This window comes from Larus michahellis, chromosome 8 (assembly GCF_964199755.1).
Source record: "Larus michahellis chromosome 8, bLarMic1.1, whole genome shotgun sequence".
Lineage (NCBI taxonomy): Eukaryota > Metazoa > Chordata > Aves > Charadriiformes > Laridae > Larus > Larus michahellis.
Window position 1 is genome coordinate 38200835 of NC_133903.1, and position 9833 is coordinate 38210667.

Consider the following 9833-nt stretch of genomic DNA (forward strand, 5'->3'; position numbering starts at 1 on the left):
ATGTCCCAGAAACCATAGCACAGGAAGCTCCAAATCAGGAGTAAAAAAAAATAATAATGGTGGAGGAGTCAGAAAACAATATCATAATTGACCATTTCTGATTTCTTCAGACAGTTCCAAAGGCTGAGGAGTATCTAGCAAAGCAGTACATCCTATTTGCTTTATCTAACATTTCTTTGTTTCTCCCTCCTGATGTACAATCCAGTGAGAAGTGCAAGGATACCTGGAATGATAATAACCTTCTTAGCTTTAAGTTTTCTCAATTTTAGCAGTTTCTATGGCCCTGCATTTTAACAGGAAAAAAACAAAACCAAAAACAACTAAGCAGAAAAAGCTTTTTATCTAGTAACCAGGGAAAGAATACTGTAGTGGCACCTCTGATTGGTGAACATAACACCATTTCATTACACTTGGGATGAGAAGAAAGCTCAACTTTGTGTTTTCATTAAGCCAACTGACATGAGAATACTGAGAACCTGTTACCATAATTTTTCTATCTTTTGCATGCAGATGGGCAATAATTCCCATGATGTACCCTGCTTCTTCTTTCTTCAGTGTCCCTAGCACTGCTTATGTTGCATTGTCTTGTATTAATCTCTTTGTGGGGATCAACAGCAGCGCCATTACATTCATCCTGGAGTTATTTGAAAATAACCCGGTAAGTAATGTTTTTGTTGACACCTGGTTTTAAAGAGTTGTGCAAAGGGTGCCCAAGCATAACCTTCTCTAACAGTAACTGGTTTTCTCTACCTTGCCATTTTTTTCTGACAGTAAATGAGTGGGGAACTTGCCGAGTAACTGCAGGGACAGGTGACCAGAATAAGCCAGAGAAGAGACTCAAGGCAATTGATATATTGGATTACACACACAAGGAATGACACTGAGTGTTTTTCATCCCTATGAGCAAACTTCTGTACACTTCACAAGTTGAGGAGGAGGGGACAAGCACTGTGTTTTTGCCTCTGCAGCTTGGGTTGTACAGGAAGAGGTAGATGATAGAAAATCATGGAGTCACCACTACGTAAGGAAAGACACTCCTGCTAGTCATGTTAGAGGAGGTATTCTGCTTATAACAGCATTTTGAGAGTTTCCCAAAAATGTTTTAAGAACACCAGGAAGGTGACAAAAGTAGAAGAATAGACAGCGAGTGCCAAAATTAGTTCTTAGAAAGGCTATGAGATCAGTTTATAAAACACTGTTAGCTTGTATGCACTACTACTACCACCTCTACAGCTGCTGATACTCTGGCCACTGAGACTGACACCCTTTCTACATCTGACAGCAATCCAATTAGCATTACTGATAGTGCATTTTCAAACACCATGTGCTGATCAAGCATTGCTGTTTGCTGGGGGGGAAGAGCAGATCTTGGTTTAGTTCATGGTTTTAAGGGCCAACTTTACAATACTTTCTATCCCTCACATTCCTGCATTCTCATCCATGCTTCTTGATAGCACAGGGTTCAATCTAGTGCTATTCAGTCTGTGGGACAGCAGGCCAGTATTGTTATCTTTGAGAATATGTTTCTGGTGTAGACAGTGTCTCCAGAGGGAAAACTGCCCTTCTCTGGATTCAGTGTTGGTGCAGATGACTGCTACTGCCGCCTATGCTGTTTTGGGTGTCTCCACGTTGCACCAAAGTCTACTGTGTAGTTATGCCCAGACACTTTTCAATATTATGGCAGTCCTGATTATGGAAATATTCCAGCTATAAATAAAGATGTTACTACAAAAAAATACCACTCTTTCTTGTTGCTCGCAGTTGCTGTTTGTAATAGCTGACACCAGAATTACATGTTACCTCTGCTACACAGAGAAATACTTCATTACAAAGATTAATTTCTCTCCCCATTGACAGTTTTTCACATGCACCTTGCCTGGTGCAGTGTATGCCAGCATTCTGCCATGCTGTGTTCCAGGTTGCAGATGCTTTGGATGTAACTTGATAAATACTGTTTTCTCTGTTGTAAGAACACAGAACATCCAGTTTCTCTGACGTGACAAAGAACTTTTTGCTCATGTTGCTATGTTTTCTTAAAGAAGCCTGGTTTCAACTGCTTATTATGTTGTTTCTGTTTCTTACAGTCTTTGCTGAAGTTTAATAAAATATTGAAAAATGTGCTGATTGTCTTCCCACATTTTTGCCTGGGCCGTGGACTCATTGACTTGGCCATGAACCAGGCTGTGACTGAAGTATATGCCAGGTTTGGTAAGTAAGAGCCAATATGCAACAAGTTATATCAGTGTCACATGTCCTGACCTTGGATGAGGTGATTGGAAGTGTTGTCTTTGAAAATTAGTGGCTGTTTCTGGCATTCTCCCCTTTTACATCATCAGGTAGATGAGGAGCATAAAAGTTCAACCTTTCTGAAGGAATTACAACTACTGATAAGCTGCCAGAACACTACAGCCCAACCAGTAGTCTGCGTTGGAAATGAACCCATTTGTTCAGTGTCAGATTATGGTGTCTTTTTATCATTTCTTCTGAAGTCCTTAAATCATTACAGTAGGTTATATTGTTTCATTTTATTTGAATACTTCAGCGGCCTTCATGTTATTGCTTAAAGTGGCTGCTATTCTTCAAATGCATCTTCTTGGGGTACGGGTATCTTTGATATCAGACAAATTCTTATTAAAAGAATAATCGTATAGCAGAACTCATCTGTTTTTATGCAGAAAATGTGTCTTTTGCATAATCCATGCAAATTTCATGTTATGATATCCAAATTAGTGCATATTCAAAGAGCTTATATTCATTTTTGCTCCCATGCAGCAGCTGAGCTTGGAGTGTATTTTCTTAAGAATCTTTATAAGACACGGGAAAATGGAGACATTTCCTGATCGTGATCAAATAAAGTACAGGTTTTCATCCTAAACCATTATCATCATGCCTTTTGTTCTGAGGAGCAGTATTTTGTTTCAGCAGTATTTCAGCTTGCTTTCTGGTGCTCTTTCTCCAAAGGTGAGGAGCATGTTTCCAATCCTTTTCAGTGGGACTTTGTTGGAAAGAACCTGGTTGCCATGGCTGTTCAAGGCGTTGCATTCTTCATTCTGAATCTCCTTATGCAACACCATTTGTTCTCCACAAGATGGTATGTCTGAAAGTTTGTATTAATGTTCCTTTATTAACAGGGTGGGTGTCTTTGTTATTTTCCATGTCCCTTTTTTTCTTTTTCTCTGAATTTTTCAGCTTTTTTTTTCTGTTTACTTACATGTTTTCTTCTTAATTTGTTGATATCCTGGTTCAAGAAAGCATTTACAAGTGCGCGTTATCTTAACAGGATTTAAGAATATATTATTAAAGAAAGGAGGTTCTTTGAATTGAGAATTTAATGTAATTTTTTTTTTAGATTAAAACACTGTAATAGTGAGATGATAAAATGACTTGGAAAGTTTGTAGTGTCATAAGTACGGGCATGAGGTACCAGCCTGACATCCCAAGACAGGAATTCTAGTCCATTGCACAGGACAGTTGCAGCCTGGACACTGTCCAAGCTTCCCCTCTCTGCTTTACAAATGTGCCTCTATGTCAATGAAAGCAGCTACCTTCCAGGTGTGAGTGGGTCATTCACTCCTGTTCAAGATTGCCAACAAGAGTACTAATTGGTACAATTATGAAAATACTGTCTTACAGGGAGATGTACTCAAAAGATCTGTAGGACTATCATCAGCTACTGAGGAGCAGCCAAATAGCAAATGCTGCAGCTGAGGGGCAGGTTATGCCATATCAATGACTGACAAGGCATGCTCTTTTGAGCAAGCCATTTCCTCCCTTTTTAGTACTTAGAGATTAACTTTCAAAGGTCAGGGATTCTGACAACAGCAGGAATGCTACAGCCAATGTCACGTTGTGAAGTTTCTGTCCCACTGCTTCCACCAGTCACATTTTTGGTAATTGATTAGCCATTGTTTCACACTGTTATTCTAACTACACCCAGGGCATCTCATTGTTTCTGCAGTCAATCTCGTGGGGTTTTGCAGGTTTGCTGAGACCGCCTTGTCACCTATTATTGATGAAGATGAGGACGTTGCAGAAGAAAGAAAAAGAATTATGAATGGAGGGAACAAAACACATATCTTAGAATTACAAGAACTGACCAAGGTAATATTTTGAGATGAATTAAACAAATGAGTCTAGTGTAAACTTATTCTTTTGGAATGTATTATAGCTGTGGATTCAGATGGTATTGTTTTCAAAACCAACCTTGTGCCTTAGAAAATAATAACCATTTTAGAAGTCAAGGCTTGACATGTTATTTGGCTGTTTCCTTTGATTAGAAATCAAACCACAGGGAAGTCCATCAAGGACAGTGCAAGCCTCCCTCCTTGTTTGAGGTTTATTTTTACCTCGCATCATCCGATATGACTGTTATATATTGAGTGTCCATTTCTACTACTAGTCTTTTCTTCTACAATGCTGTTTTTTCCATAGGTGAGTTTCAATCTCAAGTTAACCATTTGGTTGCTTTCACATCAAGGGCTATAGTTATTGCAAATTTATCTTCTTTCCAGACATTGAAGGCATCTGAGTTATGCTATCAGAATGCATGCAAGCTTGAGCTTCAGAAATACAATTGCACACATTGCTGGGATCTCATGAATAGAGAATTGGAATATCATTCTTCAGACTATCTTGCTGTATTGTTTCACTTTGATTTGATATGTCAAAGATAATTCGTCCTATCTGCTCTGTCTCCTAGTGTTAAAGATACGAAGTAAAAGGCTGCATGCAGAAAAATTGTTATTTTTAGGGGTCATTACAAATTTATTTAATGTAACTAAATGTCTGACTTTGTAGAATACTTACTCTTTAATTTTCCGTTTACTCCTGTTTTGGTTCTAAAGTTGCCTCATCCCAATAGCATTGAACTAAAAAATTCAGAATATTTTCTTTGCTGTATATGTCTTGAAATTGGATTTTTCTTTTTTTTTTTTTTTCCTGTCAATTTAGATTTATGCAGGTAGGCACAAGCCTGCAGTGGACAGACTCTGTGTTGGCATCCGTCCTGGAGAGGTAGGTTGTTCAATAACACTAGATTACATTCCATGGATCAGTTCGGATTTCATGCCCCTGCCGATTTGTGAGTTGGAAATACTAAAGAATGCGATACATTTTGTAATTTAGTGCTTTGGTCTTTTGGGAGTGAATGGTGCTGGCAAAACAACAACATTCAAAATGCTGACTGGAGATACTGATGTGACATCTGGAGATGCTGTAGTGGCTGGCAGTAGGTAAGTACCTTAAAAAAAAAACAACCTGTGACAGTCCATTTATCAGGGCAGAACTGCCCAGATCATATTCTCAATGACCCAGCAGCTCTTCTCCAGTTTTATGGCACTGACAGAAACCACAGCTAACACACACTGGCACTTCATGCTTTTAACGCTCTGTTGTAAAATCTGTGGCTAAGTTATAGTAATGCTAACAGTGGGACAAGGCAAGAGCTTGCAAACATAGGATAAACAGTCCAACAGGGTACTTTGAGCTGAGCTTTGGGGCATTTCTCTGGCTGTTTCTAGCATCTTTGTTTATACAGAGCTGGCATAATATTGTAAATTAATACAGCATGACCTGGTATTCACTTATGTTAGTTTTGTTCTAAGTTGTGTGTCTTCGTTTGTTGGGTGTAGTTGGGATTGGATTCTTTGTCCATTGATGTGATTTGAATAACAGCTATTTTGTTGCAAGGACATGGTCCTGGGCAACCTGCTGTAGGTGACCTTGCTTGAGCAGGGTGGGTGGACAAGATGACCTCCAGAGGCCCCTTCCAACTTCAACCATTCTGTGATTCTGTACTGTTCCTACTACTACTACCAGCAAAGTGTTATCCTTGTGTCTTGCCTGTCTGGTCCCATACTCTGAGATTAAATTGACTGATTTTTTTCTTTCTAGAAATAAACACCATCTGTAAAAAAAATTATCTGAGTGGCTGTTCAAAGAACTTCTTGTTAAGTTAGCCTATACTTAAACATGAAAATAGGTGAGGGAAAATGGGCTTAAACTCTGAACCAGGACTGAGCTGACTTAGATGACAATATATTCATTGCTATTTTGTACAGGCAGATGTTTTAGTAGGGTGTTGTATCAGGAAGAATTCATTCTCCTCTTACAGAGTTGTTGTCCCAGAAAATAAAGATTTTATGTGGAGGGCCCATCTCTGCCTTAAAGCTAGGATTATAGATATAAGATTCTTTTCTTTGTTTCTCCAGTATATTGACCCACATTTCTAATGTCCATCAAAACATGGGATACTGCCCTCAGTTTGATGCCATTGATGACCTGCTCACGGGACGAGAACATCTTTACTTATATGCACGCCTGCGGGGGGTTCCAGCAGAAGAAATCAAGAGGGTAAAGCGTCCTTGCTTTTGACTTATACATAGTTGCAGTGCGTATTTGTGATGATTAACTGGGTTCATAACATGCCAAGGGCATGAATTTCCGAAGTCGGCTTGCCATTCTGTGTGTTGAAGTCCTGGGAGTTGTTCCTGTCGTTTGGACAGTTAAGTACAAGACTGCACTATCAAATGGCATTAATGCTACTTGCAAAGCTGTGGTGCCAACTGTGGAAGGCTAAATCTGCAGTTGCTTTGACTTGGAACTGCACTGGTTGCTGTTTTGTTCTTGTCTTTAAAGTTGTTCATGTACAAGAAAGAAAACATGAAGATTCCAAAAGAAAATAACTTAAATTCTTGCACAGATAGGAAGTCTACGGCTGGGGCTGGTTTATGGCTTTCCATCAAGTAATTAGAATTCCCTTCAACGTCAGAAATTTCTTTGGACTCCTCTGCTCCAGTTCTAAAATGAATGTTCTAAAACCCAGGGGATTGCCATGTCTCTGACAGAAGAGGGATGTACCAGCAACCCCGTCTGTTATGCATTAGCTACTGTGTTAAAAAGATGGTCTTTCTCATAGGTTGCTGAATGGGGCATCCAGAAGCTGGGACTTCCGATGTATGCAGACCACCTGGCTGGTACCTACAGTGGTGGCAACAAGCGCAAGCTCTCCACTGCCATTGCACTGATAGGCTGCCCACCACTCATCTTGCTAGTAAGTATCATGGTGATAGTTCAATACAACATCTTGTAAAACTACATGCGGAAGAGGTACAAGGATGTTTATGACAGTCCTTGCAAGCTCCTTTCTGCCCTTAACTTACATCTACTTCAATGTAATTTTGAGTTCTTTAATTTCAGGGATACACTGGGATGCATAACTATGTTTTCAATAGACCCCAAGCAATTGTGAATGAAAGATCTTCAACAAAGAATGGTTTGAGATAAAATCTATAATCCAAACAAATCTGAATTTGAATTTTTTTTCTCCAAGATTTTTTAAATTTTTTGTTACTAACTGGTTAACTGACGTATGTAGGACCAGGTCCTTAGCTGGTGTAAATCAGGGTGACTTCACTAGCTTCTTGGGTTGAGAAACATGTCCTATTTGTTTATGTAAGAAAGGTTACCTGGGGAGAACTCACTCTCCTCTTACAAGAGTTGTTGCCGCAGAAAAGGAAGATTTCATTCAAAATGTCCATCTTTGTCTTAAAGCTAGTATTATAAGATTCTTTTCTTTGTTTCTCCAGTATATTGACCAACATCTCTAATGTCCATCAAAACATGGGAGCCAAACTTGACACAATTTGATGTAACTGCTACTGCACGAGCCTCTTTCAGTTTATTTTTATTTTGTGTCCTAAATGTTTTTATAATGCAGTATCACAAATGCTTATATTTTTTGATGTCTAAGACCTTAGACTGGGGACTGCCTTTGTCGTAATGGTCACTGCATTCCCTCCCTTGTAGCTGTGCCAGACACAGACAACATCATACTCTTACCTGCAATTTCTTCTACTTGTTTCCTTACTGCTTTGTGCTAAGAAGTACATTTCTACCCATTCACTCATATGCTTCTCAAGGTCCATATGCTTTCCCGAGGCACAGATTTCAATAGGGAAGCAGCTATATGCTAAGGCCCAAACACACAATGACTTGATTCTAAATAGATTTTCGTTTTCTTATCTGCTTCTCTGACAGCAGTTGACTTAACGTTTCCCTTACAGGACGAACCAACTACTGGAATGGACCCTCAGTCCCGGCGCCTCCTGTGGGACTCTATTGTCAGCGTGCTCAGAGATGGGCGAGCTGTGGTTTTAACCTCACACAGGTAAAAAGAGTTAGAATTCAGAATCCCAGAGTAGCTGAACTTCATCTGCTGACTTTTATCTCAAATATCCGTTCTTTGTTTTGAAAGTATGGAAGAATGTGAAGCCCTCTGTACTCGTTTAGCCATCATGGTAAAAGGTACCTTCAAATGCCTGGGCACAATTCAGCAGCTAAAATACAAGTAAGTAGAATATTTTTATGGCATTTTTTTAATGCGAAAAATTAGTGTATGTGATGTGTACAGTTCTTAATATAGCAATCCAATCTGAAGAGCTGTTGTTTAAACAGACCCGTTTTTGGGTGCAGCTCTGTGGTATCCTACAAAATTTGAACAGACCTCATTTCAACTCTGTTACGCCACACACCGTCTCTGCAGGGCTAATACTGAGCTTCTTACAAAGCTAGATCTTATGCATTATCTTTCAGATACTGTTAATGTTTTCATAGATGATGAAAATTAATTTCCTTCCTGAATAATGAAACCATCTCTTCATCCAACTCCCAAATCCACATGTGCTTACCAGGTTTGGAGATGGCTACATTGTCACTCTGAAAATCAAAGCTCCAAAGTCTGGGCTGCCTCCAGATCCTACTCCTGCTGAGCAATTCATACACATGAACTTCCCAGGGAGTTTACAGAGAGAGAAACACTACAACATGCTGCAGTATCAGATTTGCTCCTCCTCTCTGGCTAAGATTTTTCGGTTAATAATCTCCAATAAGGAAAACTTGCATATTGAAGAATATTCTGTGTCTCAAACAACTTTAGATCAGGTGAGTAGAAAATAAAGCATCCATGAGAAAGCCTGCCTGGCAAGAATTAGGCAATGCAAAGGGGATGTATCCAAACAACTGAAGGACTAAACTGTTCAGAGTAGAGAATTATCTCACACCTCTTTCTTAGGCAAAATTCCCAGACCCCTCATCAAGGAGGGTGGATCAGATATGAAATCTGTAATTAATTCCCTGTTTAAATAGGTGCCATTTGAAATCTGCTAAGACAGTGTTTCCCAGATGCCAGAATTCACACAACCCATTCCTTCAGGAGCAGCAGTCTGAGCAAGGTCAGCTATTCAGAATAAGGCTTGCTGAGCTGTGAATAACGTTTTATTTTAAATAGGAGATTTGGACTGTCTTGTGTCAAAGATACTGTGATATTTAGTTAAATGTTTATATGTCTCTGTCATACATTTTTATACAGGAGCAATTGGACACACAAAACCTGGAAAGTCCACTGGGACTGTTGGCAATATCCACTTGCTAGAGGGTATTAGCCCCATCTGCCTGCTTTCCTAAGTAGCTGAGGGTCCACATATGCGAAGCTGTCTTGGCTGGGAATCCTAGAGAGACATTCCTGGCTGCCTTACAGCTTCCTACTGAAATGTTCTGTCTCCTCTTTCCCATCACAACCAAACTCACTTACATTGTGCAGGCCATGCAACCCATGCTGAACCCATCTCCTGCTTGAGAAAAAATAAGATTTTAGTTGCAAGCAAGTCCATCCAAAGGAAGGAAGTTGCAAGGATGTTTATAAAATAAAGACAGAATTAGCAATCCGTGCTGATAACACAGTGCCTCAGTTCAGTTCATGTCTATGGATTCCCCTTTCTGTCTCTTCCCTGCAGAGAGGCCAAGAGGATGCAAATGTACAGAGACATTCCACTAGC

General features: G+C 39.6%; 1 protein-coding gene across 1 annotated transcript in view; it reads left to right on the forward strand.

Annotated features, from left to right (window-relative positions):
• Nucleotides 1-9833, forward strand: part of ABCA4 (ATP binding cassette subfamily A member 4) — a 74665-nt gene that overhangs the window by 63298 nt on the left and 1534 nt on the right. The window contains exons 38-48 of the mRNA XM_074599436.1: nt 511-658; nt 2085-2208; nt 2962-3091; nt 3981-4101; nt 4951-5013; nt 5125-5231; nt 6210-6351; nt 6917-7051; nt 8064-8167; nt 8255-8347; nt 8691-8940. Of these exons, the coding sequence (XP_074455537.1) occupies nt 511-658; nt 2085-2208; nt 2962-3091; nt 3981-4101; nt 4951-5013; nt 5125-5231; nt 6210-6351; nt 6917-7051; nt 8064-8167; nt 8255-8347; nt 8691-8940 (1417 nt within the window). The remainder of the gene's footprint in view (nt 1-510; nt 659-2084; nt 2209-2961; nt 3092-3980; nt 4102-4950; nt 5014-5124; nt 5232-6209; nt 6352-6916; nt 7052-8063; nt 8168-8254; nt 8348-8690; nt 8941-9833) is intronic.